Source organism: Ictalurus punctatus, chromosome 21 (genome assembly GCF_001660625.3).
Source record: "Ictalurus punctatus breed USDA103 chromosome 21, Coco_2.0, whole genome shotgun sequence".
NCBI lineage: Eukaryota > Metazoa > Chordata > Actinopteri > Siluriformes > Ictaluridae > Ictalurus > Ictalurus punctatus.
This window is the reverse complement of record NC_030436.2, coordinates 2045149-2067411: the sequence shown is the minus strand read 5'-3', so window position 1 is coordinate 2067411 and position 22263 is coordinate 2045149. Positions and strand designations below refer to the sequence as shown.

Here is a 22263-nt window from a genome sequence, read left to right as displayed (position 1 = left end):
TTTGGCTTTTAAATGGCAAATGCTATTTCTCAGCTTAACTTTATTGGTGAACAAATACAATTGTCTCAGTTGATCCTAAATGTTCATTTCACAGTGAAATAGAATGTTTAACCAAGAAAAATGGAGATTTGAAATTATTAGCTGCACAGTTATCAGGCAACTACATTTCAAATATTTTTGTCACTTGTTTAACAAATAACTAACATACAATAGCATATAACAATTAACAAAAACAATTTTGACCCTTCAAAACTATACAGTGATGAATATAGCCACCATGAGACTTCTCATTGAACCAATCTGTGTTTTTTTCATGATAAATTTGGTCTAAGGTAGTCACCACAGCCTACCAAATGCTGCTCAAAGAGGCGAATTGTTTACCTCATTGTAAATCTTCTGTTTGAGAATGGCCCAGAAGGTCTCAGTAGGATTTAAGTCAGGTGAGGTAGGAGTCCAGGTCATCATTGATGCCTCGGCTGACTAGCCAAGCCGTGGTGTACCTCCATGCATTGTCCTGCATAAAGGTCATGGCCTTCTTGAATGTTGCTTTCTTCCTGTACCACTTCTTAAAGAAAGTGTCTTCTAGAACCTTGCAGTAGGTTTGGGAGTTGATTTTCAGTCCAATTTTTTTTTTTTTTTTTTTTTTTTGGACCCAAAAAGGTCCAACTAGCTCATCATTAATAATAACCAGCCCACAGCAGTACCCCTCCACTCAAACTGGTACTCCGTGTTCATTAGTGATCCACACACGGGCCCACCCATCTGGGCCATCTAGAGTCACTGTTCATTCATCTGTCCATAAAACCTTTGAGAAATTGCTCTTCTGGTATTTCTTGGCCCTGTCATGACACTTAAGCTTGTGAGACTTATTCAGTGGTGGTCATGTTTCAGCCTTCTTTACCTTAGCCATGTGTCTGAGCGCCTGACACCTCGTACATCTGGGCACTCCTGGAAGGTTGCAGTTCTGAAATATGGCGGTACTGGAGACTAACGCGCTCGCAATCAACTTGCGCCTTTTCTACTCCACACGTTTTTTGCGACCATGCATATTCATATCAAAGCGTTTGATTGTCTGGTGGTCACGCCTCAAAGGTTTCGAAATCTGTAGTGTGCTGCATTCCTCTTCCAGGCATTTTACAACTTTTGACTTTTTAGTCTTAGTTAAATCTTTAAAAAAAATAAAAAAATTAAAATGTTTTTTTTTTTTTTAAATTTTGGCCCATTTTCCTGAGTCGAGAAGCTAAATGTGTCCATTATAGGCAACTCCTCAGTAAGAATGTAATGTGGTTATCTGTTAGCTGGCTAGTTTCTAGAGTTTAGGTGAGCTATGTAGGTTTGTTAAAACGATATACAGTAAATTAAGCATATTAGCTCTCTAGCAAGCTGTTTCACACTCAGAGATGTATAAGTGCATTTTTTTTTTTTTATTCAAATGTAATTTATCAATGGAAAAAATGCAAAAACACAGGGGTCTATAAGTGGATACTTTTTTTTTTTTTTTTTAAGTGTACTTTAGCAACGAAAAATATGTAAACACTGCTGTGGGGAAGCTTTCCGTGAGGAGACTTTTATTTAACATTCATGAGCGAACACTTCAGTTACTTTAAGTTCACTGGCACGGTGAGAGTCTTCAAGACGTTAGTTTCTCAGTTATGTGACAGGCTGCTGTTTCTATCTTAATAAGACTAGAGAAAGACGGATTATAGCTGTTTATAACGGAAACTATAACAAGAATTTCTTTCATGGATGTTCCACAACATTAGATTAACAACCTGACATGTCCTCCTTTAATAAATAACACACGTTATATAATTGCTGTGTGTACAAGAGGAATAAGACACTTTGAGACATGCTGTTATTGGAAAACGACCAGCATAGAACCACCATTATTAGTTCACTTTACTATTCTACATTCGATTAAAATCACAGATGGACTGCAGAGAGATTTTGTGTGCGGGTTTTCTTCATTTGAAGCATCGCTGAGGATTTGCTCACCGGGTTTTCTGCAAGATTTTTGTCCGTAACTACAAGTACTCCGTTCCAAACACTGTTATTCATGCCTACTTAGTGTTCTTGCCAGAACGTCTGGTACACGGAGCTTTCTTTCCTCTTCTGCACCCGGCATTTAAGATTCTCGACTAAATCTCGAAAGGTTATGACTTTCAATCCCAAGAAAGCCATCAGGCCTTCACCTTCACACTGCACAGCTCTGTGCTTGGATTAGTTTCTGTCACACAACTAAACTGGTAGAATTTGGTCAGTAAAGTACTGTGTGTGTGCCTCACACTCTTGTTGTCAGTAAATACAAGGTCAGTGTGTAAAATCTCCTCTAATGTCTTTCTCTATGCCTCCCAACCCCCAGCAGGTCATTCTTAAGGCTTTGCTTCATTGTGTGTGTCCTGACAGCAAAGCTCAGACGCCTGGGAATGTCAGCCTTTTAAATAAAGCATTCAGAATAAATCACCCGGACGCCGAGCTGCAGAGAGACAAAAGCAGAAGATAAGTTCCCACAGAATGGAAAATTTTAACACAGAGTACCGTGCGAATAGTTCAGTGTAAAATGTTTCTTAAACTTATCAGGAATCGACCAGACGATTTCTTCTTTTCACCGAGGAAAAACGACCGCAAGTACGTTCTTCCCCAGTTCACAACCCAGGCTTGATGTTTTCGCTGAAAAGTGGAGGGAGTGACATAGCACATGGGGCTGGGAAAACTGTAGAGGAATGTGTGATTGGCGGAGCTGTTTGTTAGGCAGAGTATATGATGTTGCCGCATGCTTCTCTGCCCCGCCCCTTATTGTAAAGTCTGAGTCTCAGACAGTGTGTGCGTGCGTGTGCGTGTGTGTGTGCGTGAGAGAGAGTGATAGAGGGAGAGAGAGACAGATGCACAGCTACAGGGGGATTTTTATTTAGTCAGAAAAGCAGACTTTAATTCATCTGTCAGACATGTTTAAGCTCTGAACTGACCTCTGGGTGGAATTGTACTTTTCCCTTCATCAAAAATGGAGGTAAGCACTGTTTATATAAACCCAATAATTTGTCTCTCTCGGATAAGACGTGAACTGCATTGTAATATGTATATTTTTCATATCAAGCTTAAAGGTTTACGAAGCCGTTCATATGATTTGGTTGTAAATAAATGCAAACGTTTTTGCACACGCCAATGATTTATTTCTCTATACACAGCCAGGGTACAGTATACTGCAGATATAATTAGCTGTACCTTGTTCTGTTATAAATTGTAGATGTGGACAGTATGCATGAACACTCTTACGGAATAGATGAAAGAAGGACTAACTGTTAATCGTTCAAATGATTCATTGTTGTTTCAAGAATAACACTGGTTTGCTTGTTGATGTATCATGGAGAGCAGCAGCCCGGTCACTGTTTAGCTGTAATATGCTAGTGACTGGAAGGTTATGTGTTCAGATCCCTGAACCACCAGTGAGCAACTGCAGGACCTTTTCCCCTCAAGTACTCACCTGTACTCTTGCACTGTATTCAAAACCCTTTGCCAAGCAAATCACTATAGAAGTATGTTAATCCGCTTGGCAAATGAACTGGATTCTCATTGTAAAGGACTGGAGAAATGTGGCTACTTTTTCACCTCATGACTTTATAAGCGTCATATTTTGTCCCTGGACCTCCAGCTGTCAGTATATAGGTCTTCAGGATGTGCTGCGAGCCCATGCGCCCCACTGACCTCCTTTCAACACGCCAGCCCCCCCACCCACCCCAGCCTTGTTTAGGTCCTGCATTAGTGCAGTGTAATATGATCCTCTGGCTGAGACAGAGAGAGTGCTGAGACTGGATTTTACGGGTGTCGTTAACTAGATGCTTTCCGTTAGAATATGTGAAATCGACGTGCAGACGAGTGGAAGTCAGCAGTCTGGGCTAAATGTTGTGCTGAGGCTGCTGTAACCGACTGACACAGATTTGACATACAGTACTGTGTAAAAGTCTCAGACACTATCCGGCACATTTTTATATAACTTTTGTCTTCACTGCAAAACTTGACATCTTAGCGAGTGGAAATACCTAGAACATAGTCAAATGTATATTATAAGATTACAACAAATCAGAGATTATTAAACCTATTTCAAGGCGTGTATACTCACTTCTAGCTTGAAATAGTCTTGCTCTACTGGCAGATAATTTAGCTAATTTTATGCATTTATTTCTAAAAAGAAGTAAAAAAAAATTACCTGCCAATAGAGTAAAAACGAAACAAAACAAAACTACAAGCTTGAAATGTCCAGAAATAAGTTTAATGATCTTATATTTGATTTATTGTAATCGTAAAGATACATTTGACTATATTCAGATATTTTCACTTGCCAAGATGATGTTTTTGTTGTTGTTGTTGTTGCCAGATGTTTGTTTTATGTCTTTAGCAGATAAGAGCTCATTTTAGGTTTCTAAGCATTCAGTATTTCCGCACTTTCTTTAGATAAAAACATAATGAAGACTTGTATTGTTTTGTATAGGAGCAGGAAAAAGAAGCAAGTGCAACAGCTTAAGTGTTTTGGAGAATTGTGGCAGCTTCTAAAACTTACCAGCCAATTATTTTAAAAAAAATAAATAGATAAAAAAAACAACTGCGCAAGGTGGTTTTAATTGCAGAGTGAGGTCACACCAACTTCACACATGCCTTTACAAGACTTTTGCACAGCACTGTGCGAAACAATTTCCATTTTGAGAACGAGAAGTGTTCGTTCTGACTACGAATTTTGTGTCACGGTCGCAAAATCACCGTGGATATATTAAGAGATATTAAATTCACCATGAATTGGCAAATCTCACTGGACCCTTTGAATTTGAAAGGTTACTGTTGCTATAAATTGTCACGAAAGATCATGAATCATTCTATTCTGTCCTCGTGAGCTAAATTACTAAATTACTGAGCACTTTTGCAACTACTTTCATTTCCCATCTTGTTCTCACCATGCGAGATGTTCAATGATTCATCCTCCAGTTGCAACTATAAAAAGCACAACAAGAACGCGATGCGTACTTTGGATTCAACCAGTGACCTGATTCGTGTCTAAACCGATTCCTGTATGGACGTCTGGGTCTCCAGATGTTTGTCTCAGTCTCTGACTGTGTGAGCATCGTCTTGGCTATCGCGTAAACTATAGCTGGAGCTGTGTGGAATACTAGTGAAGCTGTATGGAATCCAAGTGATTGGATTCAGAGTCAGGAGTCAGGGTGAACTGCTCAATCAGATCAGTTTTCTTCTTCACCTGGTTCATGGTCACGAGTTCAGACATACAGTACAGTATTATCAGCTTGGTTGTGCTGTATTGGTGTTGAAATATGGTTCAAATTGACCCTGAAAAGTCCGCTGTGTTTACTGTTCAAATTTTGAGACCTAAATAATCCGATTATTTATGATATTTGATCTAAATATGGGTTGCTATGGGACGAGGGTTCTCCATATTTAAATCGTGCACCAAGCTTCGCACCGTCATACGACGGTAAATCTGACTACACGCCTATTCGAATATGTGGTGGCATGAAGCAAGCAAACATCCCTTTACTATTTATGTACTGCTTGATTGCATTTACTGCATCTGTGAATCGTCATTTTAAACTTTTCATCTCCTGAGTGTGCTCATAACATCAGTTGCCTGGGATTTCTTGCAATCCATCTAGTCCATCCATCCATTTTCTTTACCGCTTATCCTATAGTACCAGTACGTTTCTTTCTACTCCACCCAACACTAAACATCACATAGCTACTTGAATGCCATAGTATTTTTTTTTTCATTCTTCTTATCAGTTCTCATACTGCGAAACTTTATCTTTAGCCTGCATGTGCAACCGACTGCGAACCACGCGTGGCTTCTCAGTTTCAGTAATCTTGCTCATATTAACCTCTTCTTTTTTTTTTCTTTTTTTTTTGCAAACATTTCTGATTTCTCCCTTTTCATTTGGCCAATCTGGTCAAAAACAGCTTGAGAATGTGGTCTGTAATGAGCATTGCTCTTCTGTTATACAGTATTATTAATGACCTATGACAGACACACACTACTGGCTGCTAGTTAACTAGATAATGCTGATTATATGCAAACACGACTAACTTGCTTGGTAGAAAATGATGCATTGTTTAATCTACAATAATAATCGATTTGTCTGAATTGTTCGGAACAAACCTTTTTTTTTTTTTTTTTTTTTAGTTTTACTTTTCACTAATAAAACTAACCTTGTTATATATGGGTCAAGGAAAAAAGCGATATTTGTGGCTCAGATTATAGTTCACACAGTGTCACTTCACTGTGGAAAGCATGGTAGCAGGAAGAGGTTTAAACTGTGGTGAGGGTAAAGACAGCGCAAAGACAGAAGGCATGCGGGTCCAGGAAGTCAGCTTTAAGCTAAACCACAAGAACTGATAAGCATATGTGGCAGCAGAAGGCCCACTCACTCAAGGCATCGCTTCTTCTAGAATAACTTGCATGCACTCATGAATTTACTGTATAGGAGAGACTCTATCCCACCAGCGCATCTGGCATAACGCATCTGTCATAGACCACTTCGTACCAACTTTGTACCCTTTTCGTTTGGTACGACCAAGCAAAGTGTTGGTCTGCACTGGAAGTCTAATATCTTCTGCATATCTCTATTCTGTTCTCTATGTAGCATGTGGTCAAGAAAATGGAAAATGTGTCATAAATCTTGTGTTTGTTACGGCTCAGCAGGTGTTCTTCACCACAGTCCGGTCTGTAAATGAAGCCTGCAGCTGAGCGATGTGCAGCGTTCACTATCCAAATCTAAACAGCGTTCGATCATTCAGAGGAATAGCATCCTACTGCTGAATGAATTAAAACATCGGAGCCCGGAAAGCAGACTCTGAGAAACATGGTGTTTGTGTATGATATTTGTCATAGTTCAGAGACAGGAAATACCAGCGCAGCTAATAAGGCAAGTAACACAGACAAGCTGGGGCCTGAAGGGGCCATAAGTCCCAGCATCCTCCCTCCGTATCCCCATTTACGTTCCTAAGATGGCTGACCTGGATGACGTGGGTGCACACTATGACCGCTGGTCACATAACTCTTGAAACTATTCTCATAAAAGTGAGGATCCTCTTTATGTCTTTGTCATTCTTTGCATTGCATCCTTATTGCCTTACACCTAGATTCCTTTGCTGGGGTTGCCATAATTATGTGTTTATTTTGTGGAGAGGTGCGGAGCTGGCGCAAGACATTTCTCACTCCCAAGGTCGTAGGTTAAAGTGAATTGGGGGTGGTGGGGGGGAGGGCATAATTCCCATAGGAATTACCCCTTTGGAGCCAGTTAATGGACTTTGATTGTCGTCATAACGCAGCACACAGGATGTGCTAGTACAAGTTCACACGGCACACAAACTGACACATGTACAATACACAGTGTGTCAGTGTGCAGTCAGTTTTTATGCCAAATTTGGCTTGTTATGGAACAAAGTTGTGGGTGGAAAAAGCAAATCAATAAGTGGTGGTTTTTGGGGGCTGAAACACCAAAAAAAAAAAAAAAAAAACCCACCTACAGACAGCCTCTACAATGTCCAGAACCATTTCTATTATAAGACATATTGCAAAGATTAGGAGAGGGAAAATGGGATTATGGAGTGAATAATGGCTGTTCCAGCCCTGCAGTGGATTGGCATCTCATCCAGGCTGAACTTCCGCCTCACCCAGTAGTTCCAGGATAGACCCTGCATCCACCTCGAACCTGAAAATGAGCAAACGGATACGGAAAGTCAGTGAGAGCAATAGGCGATGATAAAAATGGCAGATATTGCAAACAAACACACACACACACACACACACACACACACACACACACACACACACACACACACGCACCACTGCTTCCCATGCAAAACTGAGAAAAAGAAGAAAATTGCATCTCTCTTTTTTCATGCCCAATGGTTTTGGGCTGGTTTCAGGTCTTTTTTTTTTTTTCTTTTTTTTTTGCAGATTCGATATGCATTTGGGCTGGAAATTTTGATGAGACCTGGCAACCCTGCGCGCGCACACACACGCATGCACGCACGCACGCACGCACAAACACACACAGTGTTTTCATAGTAATTCCTAACTGAGGAAAAAAAAGAACAGCTCACTGCTAAATGGAGTATTTTGGAACTGTATCTTTCTACAGGAAGCCTCTGACACACAACTGCAAGCAAGCCATAATTAGACTAGAAGAAGGATGAGACACTAGTATAGTGTCAAAGCATGATATCATAGTTTTCATGTTACCCACAGTGTAACATACTTATTTGTCCGTATGACTCAGAGAGAGGGCGAGAGAGAGAGAGAGAGAGAGAGAGAGAGAGACAGCTGCTGAAAGAAAGTTCCGGCCAGCTGTCTCACCCTCATCCCCACAAACACACGTGGAGAAATCCCAACACCTCACAGCTGACTGTGACCACGTCGCACACGGCACACAGACTTGGAAATGTTCTCAGTCAGCAACAGTATAGTGTGCATACACACACACACACACACTCGAAGGCACCTCCACATACCATCTAAGCATTGTCTCATAAAAAGAGTACTCTGAAGTCTAAATCAACAGCAGAAACAGAGATCATACTTGTTTTGTTTTTTTTAACAATTAAAATACATCGCATATTCTGACACTTTGTGTGTAATAGTGGTTTTCTCTCAGGATATGTGTTGCCCACCACCTGGGACGTGTCGCATGAGTCACACTGTAGCTGTATGGCTGTTGTGATTGGTACGCTAAAAGCAGTGCAGTACAACAGGTGCTTGTCATGTCAGCCTGCTGAACTCAATAGAGCCTTTGTTGTCAAAGATTCATCTACAAAAAGAGGCCAGCTCCATTTAAGGTCGCTGGTAGGACTTATCAGTGGGAGGCTGACGACTGAGGAAGGAAGGCAGCCGCGTGTGGGGAGTGAGGATAGGGTGAGCCGTGGGATCCGAACAACTTGCAGATCAGTACTGTCCACCCTCAGAGTAATTGGTCACTTCGAATTCGAATGTCAGAAGCACATCCTCATATCGGGTACATGAAAATAGCATTTTAACGGAAGCTGGGGGAATTCACAGCACACTGAGAAGTTCATGACATATGACAGAGTGGGTAGAGAACTCCATCACTGAGAACTCTGCTGAATTCCTCTTAATATTTCATCACTTATTCATTTAAGCTATGATTCACAGGAAAAGTCCAAATGGTTTTCATAGCTGCTGCATTTGTCGGTCACTGAACAGATATAAGACTAATATATATATATATATATACACACACATATACAGTTCCCTCCACTAATATTGGCACCGTTGGTAAATATGAGCAGAGAAGGCTGTGAAAAATCGTCTTTATTGTTGAACCTTTTGATCTTTTCTTCAAACAGTTCACAAAAATACTCTACTCTCATGGATTTCAAACAATTACAAACACAACAGAGGTTTATAAAAGAAAAAAAAAAGTTTGTTAAATATAGGTGTGCAACAATAATTGGCACCCCTATGAATTCATATGAAAAAAATATATTTGAAGTATACTCCCCATTGATATGTTACTTTTTTCATACACCTGGGTGACTAGGAACAGGATATTGTTCAACCTTGACTTCCTGTTTCACAAGGGTATAAATATGAGGTAACACACAGGCCAAATTCCCTTAGTCATTCATAACGATGGGTAAGAGCAAGGAATGTAGCTGTGATGTGCGGCAAAAGGTTGTCGAGCTTCACACAATGGGGCGTGGCTATAAGAAAATACACAAGCATTGGCAGTTTTGGCACACACAGAGTGGTAGCCACATGGAAAAATAAAAAATGAAAACCTGACTGCCTCTGCCAGAAATCTTCAAATGGGCCGTGGTTGGATCTTCCAGCAGGACAATGATCCAAAGCATCATCAAAATCAACACAGAAATGGTTTACTGACCACAAAATCAAGATCCTGCCATGACCATCCCAGTCCCCTGACCTGAACCCCATAGAAAACCTGTGGGGTGAACTGAAGAGGAGAGTCCACCAGCGTGGACCTCTAAATGTGAAGAGATTCTGTATGGAGGAACGCTCTCAGATCCCTCGCCATGTATTCTCCAACCTCATCAGCGTTATAGGAGAAGACTCAGAGCTGTTATCTTGGCAAAGGGAGGTAGCGCAAAGTATTGACTAAAAGGGTGCCAATAATTGTTGCAAAGATTTAAAAAAAAAATTTTTTTTATAAACCTGTGTTTTGTTTGCAATTGTTTGACATCCATGAGAGGAGAGTATTTTTAGGATTTTATTAAACAAAACATCAAAGGTTAAACAACGAAAAACAATTTTTCAAAGCTTTCTTTACTTATTTTTACCAAGGGTGCCAATATTAGTGGAGGGCTCTGTATGCATATATGTGTATATATATATATATATATATATATATATATATATATACACACACACACACACACACACACACACACACACATATATATATATATATATATATATATATATATATATATATATATATATATATATACATATCAGTGTCTCCACCCTACACTGGCCATGGAGAAGATAGCGTAGAGTTAATGAGTGTGTGTAACTGTTGCTGCTGAGGAATTTCTGAACACATGGGACCCGGGATAAAGGGACACATGCACAAGTGTGCGTGCATGTCCATGTGCACGTGTGTTTGTGCATATTGGACGTAGCATATGTTTGTGCTGAATTTAGGATTTGCAGGTGGTGGTGTGTATGTCTACAAAACCTTGTACATAAGTTCCTGAATAAACAGCAGAACAGTAGTTCGAATTGTAATATTAGCGATTGATTTACTGGACAGGTCTGTTTTGCTTTTTGCTCTCTATATCATGTAGTTTTGGGGGTTTCTGAGATATACAGGAACTTTTATTTGGAGAAGTACTGGGGAAACAACTTCCTTTTATTTCCCCAACGGAAACTGTGACAGGAAGCAAAAAGCCAGACACATGAAGTAACTCTTGTAGCTAGTTACACCTGCCTGTAACTACTGCCATCCTACTGCAGCTAAATGGACTGTGATGGATTACTAACGAATGACTAATTATCTAAATATGTTTATCTTTATTTGACAACCAGGCTTTCATAGGAACAAGATGACAGACAACAGATAAAAACAGAATGCTAACCATGATTCATCGACAATCTGTTATTAGACATTTCAGAATGGAGTGAGAATTTTAACCCTCCGATTATGTTATGGGTCAGCTTGAGAGTTTTCTGAAATACATTCACGGACTTATATGCACATATTTCTTCGGCTTGTCTCAGACACGCCGTTATAAAAGCTTACTGTTTTTTTTTTGCTGTTTTTGTGTGTATTTAAAGTGTGGAAGTCATTTTGACCCATAACATAACGGATGTACCTTTTTTCCCCCAACATAACAGGAGGGTGAAACCAGACCTGATTTTACATTCTGTTGTCCCAGGAAGGATTATACACTGGATTACATGGCTATGACTTCATATGTTGTGAGGCTCTGTTTCAGGCCACAAAGAATCTAAGGAATAAAGTCACTAACATTCCTAGTAGTGCCTAGCTATGGCCGGGCCTATTATCATCATCACACAAAGGCCTTGTTTGTTCTGATCATTACTTCGGGAAGGCACTAGCATCCCCGTTAGCCCCTGTGCCTGTGCATTGTCTCTGTGCAGAGTTTTTGTATTGTGAATATAAATGATGTCACGTTTTCTCCCTAGACCATCCTCGCCAAAGCACTCTATGACAACACAGCTGAAAGCCCAGATGAGCTGGCCTTCCACAAGGGTGATGTTGTTGTGGTGATAGAGCAAACTGTTGAGGGCAGTGTAGGCTGGTGGAAATGCTCTCTGCATGGCCAGGAAGGCCTGGCGCCGGCCAATCGACTGCGGCTCCTCTCGCCATCCGAGACTATCTATCAAATCCCACGTCCATTATTAGATGCAAACCCAACTTACGAGGCCATGGGACAGGTCTACAGGGCGCCATCCACGCACAGTGTGCACAGTCCTGTCCTTTCCCCACGGAAAGCTGCAACACTGGACAGAACCCGCTCTCTAAACAAGGTATACATCCTTTTTTTTTTTCTTTTTTTTTTTTTTAAAAAGAAGAGTGCATGTTGGTGTAGTGGAGATAAAAAGATATGCACCCTTCAGGTTTTTAATGAGAAAAGGTAAACAGTTAATAACTTGACAGGATTCACTAGTACGGTTTAAGTCGCAAAACATCAAGATTACGCCACAGAAAAGAAAAGAGCTGGTAGCGATACAACTGCAGGTTAATAGGCAGTTATGTGGTGACCCCTGCTGGATAAAGCACTAGCAGATGCTCTGACTCGGCCTCTGCCTGAGCATTTTTATGGGCCCATAAAATAACCCAGAGGACAGACTTCAGACACCGTTAACTACAACCAGCAGAAGGACAGAGGGGGATAGAGAGGTGTCAGGCTGGCAAGCCCACATTGCTGATTTCCCTCCATGCTCCAGGGAGAAATTTTACCTTTACGGTAGTTCTCTTCCAGTTAATGTGCTTTGTGTTTTTAATTAGAGAACTGGGTTAAATCGGCAGACATACCGAGCTTAGCATGTCTGCTCAAAAACAGGTCCTAATATGGCTCCCTGAGGGGGAAAACAATACGATGGTACAAAGGTGACATAAAGATTTGATTTTGAGAAAATACTTAAATTAGCACTTTTATTTATTTATTATTATTATTATTTTAATGGTGGTTTCTGTGTGCTTTTGTTACCATATTCCCTCCCAAACAGGGTTTTTAGACTGCTGGTATTCTTACTCCATTACCTAGTGAACCACTATCAGTATGTATTTATTGGTAGAGACTTCAAAGCACTTGTGTCAATGGCTCTGGATAAGAGCGTCTGTCGAACGCCATAAATGTAACTGTACATTTGGTTTTGTGTTTTAAAGATGCTGATTGCTCGTGATCGCTCCAGTCCCAATGCAGATGTGTATGCTGTTCCTAACCTTGGGAGAAAGGGCACTTTGTGCCTAGTAAGACTCTCTTTTTTCAATGGAACAATTAAGTTAACGTGTATTACTGTTAATACTTGATTCAATATTATTATACGAACACTTTCATACACTACTTTATTTCTCTTAATGATTGACTAATAATAATATGAGCAACGATTTATATCTGTCCATAAATACAGCCCCTATCGACACGGCCTACACCAGCTGCTAACATTCAGAGGACATATGAAATCATGGACAACAGCATATGGACACCATGCAAAAATGTATGTGCAGAATACAGTAGTCAGTTCTATTTTGTCTTAAATATCTGCAGTAAAATCAACGTTTTCTCAAAGTTTTACCGCGTGTAGCATATTATAAGTGTAATACAAAAATCTTTCCATTGTAACAAAGTCTCCTAATGTTTTACAGATTTATGCTGTACCACCCACACCATCCAAAGACCACAATTATGATATTCCTGTTCCTTCCAAAAGTCAGCAACACCTAAAGCTGCTTTCCAAATACAGCTCTTTGCCTAACCCACGGAAGTTTGAGCAGATATATGATGTGCCTGTAGCGCCTGAAATACCTATCAGTGAACGTGGTATCCATGGCACAATCTCGTCCAAAGGTGCGCATTCTGGAAAAGAGCTCTATGATACGCCCCCAAAATGTGCTCTTCCCGCAGCAGTCTCTGATGGCTTGCTCTACGACTTCCCAAAATGTAGTGAGAAAGCACAACAAAGGATAGACTCTACCCCACCAGAGAAAGAATGTATCTATGATGTACCACCTAGCCTCAAGCAAAGAGAACCCATTCTGAATGGACTAACACTCCCAAATCAGCAAGTTATAAACCCAGGTGATTCTGAAAATGTTTCTAAACCTCTGGAATACAGGTGCAAACCTGGACCAAGGCCTGATCATCCTCGAGGACGTTCATTATGGGGCAGAAATATTATGTTGTCCAGAGAACTACAGGAGAGGGGGGCAATAACCATTGAAAACGAGGTGAAGAATGGCAGAGGTCTGCCTCTTTCCAAGAACCAACGGAACTCCACAGTGTCCACCTCCTCCACCACCTCTAGCTCTTCCAGGAGCTCCTGTGACTCTCTGCTGCTGGCCTCCCCCTCACCAGAGCCACTGCGCGAGATCACACTGTCCCCGGAGGAAACGACCCAAAGGCTTTTGCAGCTCCAGGAAACAGTCTGCCAGGCTGTGCCCAAACTCATGAACTTCGTAAGTAGCCACTGGAGAAGCCGTGAGCACCTGGACCAGCACCTCCGGGAGATCCGTGCAGCCTCAGAGGATGTGGCCAACTCAGTCACGTCCTTTCTCAACTTTGTTCTGGATATTCGAGGTAATGCGCAGCGGCTCACTGACTCTAACCTGCAGGCCAGGCTCCAGAAGCAGCTCTCTATCGTGGAGGACTCAGGACTGATACTGCAGACATCTGTGGATGCTCTTGGTGGCTTGGGCTGGGCTCTGGATGTCCTGGCTCAGGATCTCGGGCAGCAGCAGTCTTCAGACCAGCTAGAGCGCTTCGTCATGGTGGCCCGCACTTTGCCAGAAGACATTAAACGGTTGGTGTCTATTATAAATGCCAACAGCAAGCTTCTGTTCAGAAACTCCTCGAAAGAGCCAGAAATGCCAAAGAACACCAGTCCACCACATGTGATAAAAAACCTCGACAAGAACGAACCACTGCTAGATACACAGGGGGATGATGATTATGTAAAACTTCAGGTAAACAGGCCTTTTCTAAAATGTTTCAAGAGTTTGCATCTGAATACCTCTGGTGTCTGTCAAGTTAAAAAATCCGGCTCTATATGCTTAGACATTGACCTTTGCATATTTTTTATTTCGTCTGTTCTCATCATTTTTACAGGCCAAGACAGAATTCGAAAAGCAACAGCAAAGTGAAGCAAAAAACAACATAAAATCGGACACAAATGGAGGAAACGAGAGAGAACAGGTAATGATTTTATCCATTTATATGTGCCAATTCTGTGTCCTGAAAAGGAACCGACATCAGAGTCAGCAGGATCCCTGGCCATAATTCTTGAATGCTTACAAATTTGCTGTAGATGCTAAAGTTGGAGGTCGACCCTTTCATCACAACTGCTTATTTCCTTCTTAACTACAACTGCATCCATCCTGTGTGCGTGCACACACACACACACACACACACACACACACACACACACACACACACACACACACACACAACTTTGTAATGGAATGTCTCAATGTTTTCTTTATGCTTGTAATTTTCAGACTTCCAAACCAGAGCCTACATGCCCTGACAGCACAAGCCAACCCCCTAGACCCGTTATTTCTGACCACTGCCGTCTGTATTTTGGGGCCATTAGGAAGGCCATTGCTGTGTTTGTTAATAGCCTGGAGGAGCAACAGCCCCCTGAGAAGTTCATATCCCACAGTAAGCTGGTTATCATGGCGGGCCAGAGGCTAATAGACACACTTTTTTGTGAAGCCCAGAAGATGCAGGACAGTCATGAACTACTGTATAAAAGCAACCACTTGTGTGCTCTCCTCAAGCAACTGGCAGTAGCCACCAAGAAAGCAGCGCTGCACTTTCCTGACAAAGTGGCAATCCAGGAAGCAAAGGACTTTGCCAAAGAGCTGGCTCAGAGGGCACACCATTTTCGCATATCTCTGGACAGCTAAGGGGTCTGTGAAAGGACAGCGGTGGTGCATTCAGTCCGATTCATACCGGCAGCTTTCTCTTTTTTAGTTTTATTCTGTCAGTTCTTCTATAAGTGTGTCAGAAAAAATAACAACGTGAGGCAACAAAAAGTAAAGTGCAATTATGTGACACGTTCAGCTATGTATAATGCATATTTATTAAAGCAACACTGGAAAAAGCAATAAAATACAAGACTAGGTGGAGAAATCGTTAGACTAGCACTAGTCTAAAATTAAGACTATAGCATCTTCCACAAGCAGCGTACAAATGTGCCATTGCGTAAATAAGTGTATTGACTACAGTTGACTACATCTTGAGATAGTAGGGTTTATTCTTTTCACTTAAGCAGAACGTGCACGTTTTTCGACATCGGATGTTGTAGCCGGAATTTCAGTGAGAATAATAAGCAGCGCCCTTCAAAATTACTGTCATCCTTCTCAAAACGAGCAAAAATAAAGACTGTAGAAGATAAACATTACACACAATAATTCTGCTTTTCCACGCAAACAATAGGAGAAACTGTTTATCATTGTCCAAACCAAAATCACCCTTCTGTAGAACTGTTTTCTTTAAATAATAGTATTTACCCCATCCTGATTTCTTCTGTTTTTGGTGTCTATCTCATACTAAATTATTTCAGAAATTAAAACAAAATTTAGGATAAAACAAAGGCAACCTGAGTAAACACAAAATGCAGTTTTTAAATTATAATGTTTTTTTTTTTATTGAAGCAAAAAACTTATCCATTACCAGCTGGGCCTGTGTGAAAATGTATCTGCTCCCGTAGTTACTAATTCCCCAAATCTATGAAACTGCATTCATAATGGGGTTCAGCAACCAGGTCTGATTACAGATATGCCAGAATTGAAAGTAATTCCATAAATGATGAGGAAGATGGTGATTGAAATACATCAGTCTGGGAAGGGTTACAAAGTAATGGTAAATGGTCTGCACTTATGTAGCACTTTTTTAACCTTAGTGGTTCCAAAGCGCTTTACACTGTGTCTCATTCACCCATTCACACACACACTCACACACACACCAATGGTAGCAGAGCTGCCATGCAAGGCGCTAACTTGCCATCGGGAGCAACTTGGGGTTCAGTGTCTTGCCCAAGGACACTTCGGCATGTGGAGTCACGTGGGCCGGGAATCGAACCGCCAACCCTACGATTAGTGGACAACCCGCTCTACCACCTGACCCACAGCTGCCCACAAAGCTATTTCAAAGGCTCTGGGACTCCAAAGAACCACAGTGAGAGCCGTTATCTCCAAATGGAAAAACTCTGCACAGTGGTGACCCTTCCCAGAAGTGTCCGACCTTCCAACATTCCTCCAAGAGCACAGCGACGACTCATCCAGGAAGTCACAAAAGAGACAAGGACAACATCGAGGAAACTACAGGCCTCTCCTGCATCAATAAAAATCACTGTTCATGACTCCACTATCAGAAAGACACTGGGCAAAAATGGTGAGGTGAAAACCACTGTTAACCCAGAAGAACATTAAGGCTCATCTGAATTTTGCCAGAACACACCTTACTGATTCTCAAATATTTTGGGAGAATGACTTGTGTATTGATGTGTTGAAAGTGGAACTGTTTGGAAGACAGGGGTCCCATTACATCTGGCGTAAATCAAACACAGAATCTCACAAAAAGATCATCATACCTACGGTCAAGCATGGTGGAGGCAGTGTGATAGTGTGGGGATGCTTTACTGCTTCAGGGCCTGGGCAACTTGCAATGATTGAGGGAAACATGAATTCTGCTCTCTACCAGAAAATCCTAAAGGATAATGTCCTGTCTTCAGTCTGTAAGTTGAAACTCAAGCATGACTGGATTATACAGCAAGACAATGATCCAAAGTATTGGAGTAAGTCCTAGTCCTAGAAGTAAGTGAAAGACTGATCTCCAGTTATCAGAAGCGTTTGGTTGCAGTTATTGCTGCTAAAGGTGGCACAAGCAGATTTTAAGTTTAATGGGGCAATTAGTTTTTCACATGGGTGATTATTTTGCTTCAATAAAAATAATAAATAAATGAAAACTGTAATGTGTTTACTCAGGTTGCCTTTGATTTACGTTGTATTTGGTTTGAAGATCTAAAATTATTTAGTATGAGATATACATACAAACAGAAGAAATCAAGATGGGGGCAAATACTTTTTCACAGCACTATATGTGCCAAAATTATCGACAGCCTAAGAAATATTTTCAATAAATGCAAACAAATTGTTATTCTTTTTCAGATGCTCTCTTTCACCGTGAACGCAGTAGCCATGGTCTGTTTCCCTGGGGTATAAATATGAGGTTGCCTACATGTAAAAATCTTTTATGGCCTGTTACCCTGGAAACGATTTTCTAACACAAAAGAGACAGAGGAGAGGTGCATGATCCCTCCAACCTTTTTATAAACCTTTCTTACACATTATAGGAAGACACTTTTGTGTTATTCTGTCCAAGGCAAGCGTCATAAAATATTAATGTTTTTAAGGATGCTGGTCATTTTGAAACCAGTGTTTTGTGGTTAAAAACATTACTACTTAAGGCGAGACACGGCAGGCAAAAAAGACATTTCCTTTCTAGAGCTCACCAATATTGAGAAACTACAGGCTGTTCTAAACCAAGAGACAGAATTTCATTGGCTGTGGAAGTTTAAAGTTTACTTCTGGGGATGTGATTCGCCGAAATGCGTCACGTGGCATGCTCCGCTACTTTACAACAGAGACCTCGGCACAGTAAAAACACAGAGATGAATACGCCGAAATTCCATGCAGAGAGGATTAAAAAGATGTAAGCAGCTATCCATAGTACGGAAATAATTCAATAAGCAAGGAAAGTACAAGTAAAAAAAAAAAAAATACATTTGTTAAAATTAAATATACATATTTTTAATATAACTTTTCAATAACTAGATTTTTGCTTTTTAAAGGTATGTAAATAAGTGCATATTTAATGAGAGTATCTTATTTGCATATCTAAACGTATTTTTTCAGAAAACTTCATGCAAAAAAAAATTGCTGTAATAATGTATATAATTTATTGGTAAAGTTTCATGATAATATCTTCATATTAAACATTTTCGCCTATTCACCTGCAATGTCTCGCCTTAAAAACATTTCATTTGAAAAAGAAAAAAAATTATTTTTTTTAACGAAACATATACAATGTATATTTGAGCACAAAATAGTACTTATTGCATTGGTTATTCTTTTAAAAATATATATATATGTATATATACATATATGCATTTATACATTTATACTGCTTATTTTCATCAGGAGTACAAATGGTTCTGGAAGCTACTGTATATTGTAGGGATACTATAACTATACTATACTTTTGTACATTTTATGACATTTCACACACTCTCTTTCTCTCTTTCCCCCTCTTCCTATGCACTGTGTAAATATGTTTCTTTAAATTTTATTGTCAAGTTTCACATTTTATATATATATATATATATATATATATATATATATATATATATATATATATATATATATATATATATATATATATAATTTCAGCCAAATCTCTGGCTATCAAATAATGTATTGCTTGACTAAATATAACCTGTTTTAAATAAATATATTGTGTGGTCAAAAAAAATGCATCACAGGAACAATCCCTATGGTTTTGAACAGTAGCAAAACACTGCCACACTTAGCCACAGTACATCAATACGCTATTTCACATAACAGATGTTTACATATAGTCCACAAAGCACAATAAAAACTGAATTTACACAAATGAACCAGTTCAAAAGTTTACACACTCTTGATTATTAATACCGTGTGTCGTTACCTGGATGATCAGAGACTGTGTTTATGTTCTGTGAGAGTCGTTCACGAGTCCCTTGTTTGTCCTGAGCAGTTAAACTGCCCCACTGTTCTTCAGAAAAATCCTCCAGGTCCTGCACATTCTTTACTTTTCCAGCATCTTCGGCATATTTGACCTCTTTCCAACTGTGACTATGTGATGTTGAGATCCAGCGTTTCACACTGAGGACAAGTGACACGACTCTTACACGACTATTACAAAAGGTGCAAACATTCACTGATGCTCAAGATGGCACCACACTACATTAAGTGCCAGGGGGATGTAAACTTTTGAACAGGATGATCGGTATAAACTGTTGTAATATTGTTTAAAGATCTTATTTTTTTTCATTTATTACTGCCCCTCAGATGCTACATAAGATATTCCCAGAAGACAAAATAATGCTAAACAAAATGTAATTTTTATGATCCCCTTTTATTATTATTATTATTATTATTATTATTATTATTATTATTATTATTAGTAGTAGTAGTAGTAGTAGTAGTATTTACATTCTGCAAGGCATATGTAAACTTGTGACCTCAACTATAAGTATCTATCTATCTATATTATATATATATATATATATATATATATATATATATATATATATATATATATATATATATATATATATATATATATATATATATATAAGTCTGCGCTGCCCATTTACCAGTGTCTGGGTAAATATATATATATATATATATATATATTTACCCAGACACTGGTAAATGGGCAGCGCAGACTTTTGCACTCAACTGTAGCTTGAACAGAATAAAGTTAACTTGTTTTCAGACTTTATCTGTAATGATGTCAGCCTGTGTAACTGCTAAACACATTGCTCATAATCATTATCAGAGAAGGACTGGACTAAAAATACTGTCAAACATCAAAACACACATCAGCATGGTCTCAATTTGAATGAACAGATTTGGGTTTATGGTGCCAACTCACAGCTCCAGGCTTCCTGATTCGATCCTGAGCTCAGGATCCTGTCTGTGTGGAGTTCTAGTGCATGTTCTCCTTGTGTCTGCGTGGGCTTCCTCTGTGTTTTATGGTTTCCTCCAACCTCCGAAAAACACATCAAATAGGTGGACTGGCTAATAAATTGCCCCTTGTTGTAAATGAGTACAGTGCCCTCCACTAATATTGGCACCCTTGGTAAATATGAGCAAAGAAGTCTGTGAGAAATTGTCTTTATTGTTTCTTTTGATCTTTTGTTAAAAGAATTCACAAAAATATTCTGCTCTCATGGATATCAAACAATTGAAAACACAACACGTTTTTATTTTTAAAAAAAAAACTTTTTTAACATATAGGTGTGCAACAATTATTGGTACCCCTATGAATGCATATGAAAAAATATATGTGAAGTTTATTCCCATTGATGTTTTACATTTTTTAGTACACATGGGTGACTAGGTAAAGTATATTGTTCAACCATGACTTCCTGTTTCACAGGCGTATAAATATGAGGTAACACATAGGCCAAATTCCCTTAGTCATTCATAACAATGGGTAAGACCAAGGAATATTCCCTTATTACTGCTGTGTGGCAAAAGGTTGTTGAGCTTCACAACATTTGAAATGGCTATGAGAAAATAGCACAAGCATTGAAAACGTCCATTTCCACCATCAAGGCAATAATTAAGATGTTCCAGTCAACTGGAAATGTTATGAATCAACCTGGAATTGGACGTGTGTCTATATCGTCTCAACACACTGTGAAGAGGACAAAAAATCTCCAAGGATCACAGCTGGAGAACTGCAGAAGTTATTAGTGTCTTGGGGTCAGAAAGTTTCCAAAACTACAATCCGAAGTCTCCTACATCACCACAAGTTGTTTGGAAGGGTTTCAAGAAAAAAGCCTCTACTCTCATCCAAAAACAAACTCGAGCGTCTTCAGTGTGCAGACACTACTGGAACTTCAAATGGGATCGGGTTCTATGGTCAGATGAAACCAAAATAGAGCTTTTTGGTAATAAACACAGAGGTGGTTTTGGCACACAGAGAGGTAGCCATATGGAAAATTACCTCATGCTCACGGTTAAATATGGTGGAGGATCTTTAATGTTTTGGGGATGGATATTTTGTTAGGATAAGGATACATGGCATCATGGCATCACTGCCTCTGCCAGAAAGCTTCAAATGGGCCGTGGTTGATTCTTCCAGCAGGACAATGATCCAAAACATCATCAAAATCAACACAGAAATGGTTTACTGACCACAAAATCAAGGTCCTGCCATGACCATCCCAGTCCCCTGACCTGAACCCCATAGAAAACCTGTGGGGTGAACTGAAGAGGAGAGTCCACCAGCGTGGACCTTGAAATGTGAAGAGATTCTGTATGGAGGAACGCTCTCAGATCCCTCGCCATGTATTCTCCAACCTCATCAGCGTTATAGGAGAAGACTCAGAGCTGTTATCTTGGCAAAGGGAAGTAGTGCAAAGTATTGACTAAAAGGGTGCCAATAATTGTTGCACACCTATATTTAACAAAGTTTTTTTTTTAAAATTATAAACCTGTGTTGTGTTTGCAATTGTTTGATATCCATGAAAGCAGAGAAATTTTGTGAATTTTTTAAGCAAAAGATCAAAAGGTTAAATAATAAAGACAATTTTTCACAGCCTTCTTTGCTCATATTTACCAACGGTGCCAATATTAGTGGAGGGCACTGTACAGTATGTGAGTGTGTGTATGCATGGTGTATTTCCACATTATACTCAGTCTTCCCAGGATAGACCCAGGATCCACTGCGAATGGTTACTGAAAGTGACCAAGTGAG

General features: G+C 39.8%; 1 protein-coding gene across 1 annotated transcript; it reads left to right on the top strand.

Moving 5' to 3' along the window:
• The first annotated feature begins 2690 nt into the window (after nucleotides 1-2690).
• cass4 (Cas scaffold protein family member 4) lies at nucleotides 2691-19089 on the top strand. Its single transcript, XM_017496465.3, has 7 exons — nucleotides 2691-3007; nucleotides 11690-12034; nucleotides 12897-12980; nucleotides 13142-13228; nucleotides 13377-14693; nucleotides 14836-14922; nucleotides 15225-19089. Exons 1-7 carry the CDS (start codon nucleotides 3002-3004, stop codon nucleotides 15633-15635), a joined length of 2337 nt encoding a protein of 778 aa, XP_017351954.1. The 5' UTR covers nucleotides 2691-3001; the 3' UTR covers nucleotides 15636-19089.
• The last annotated feature ends 3174 nt before the right edge of the window (nucleotides 19090-22263 follow it).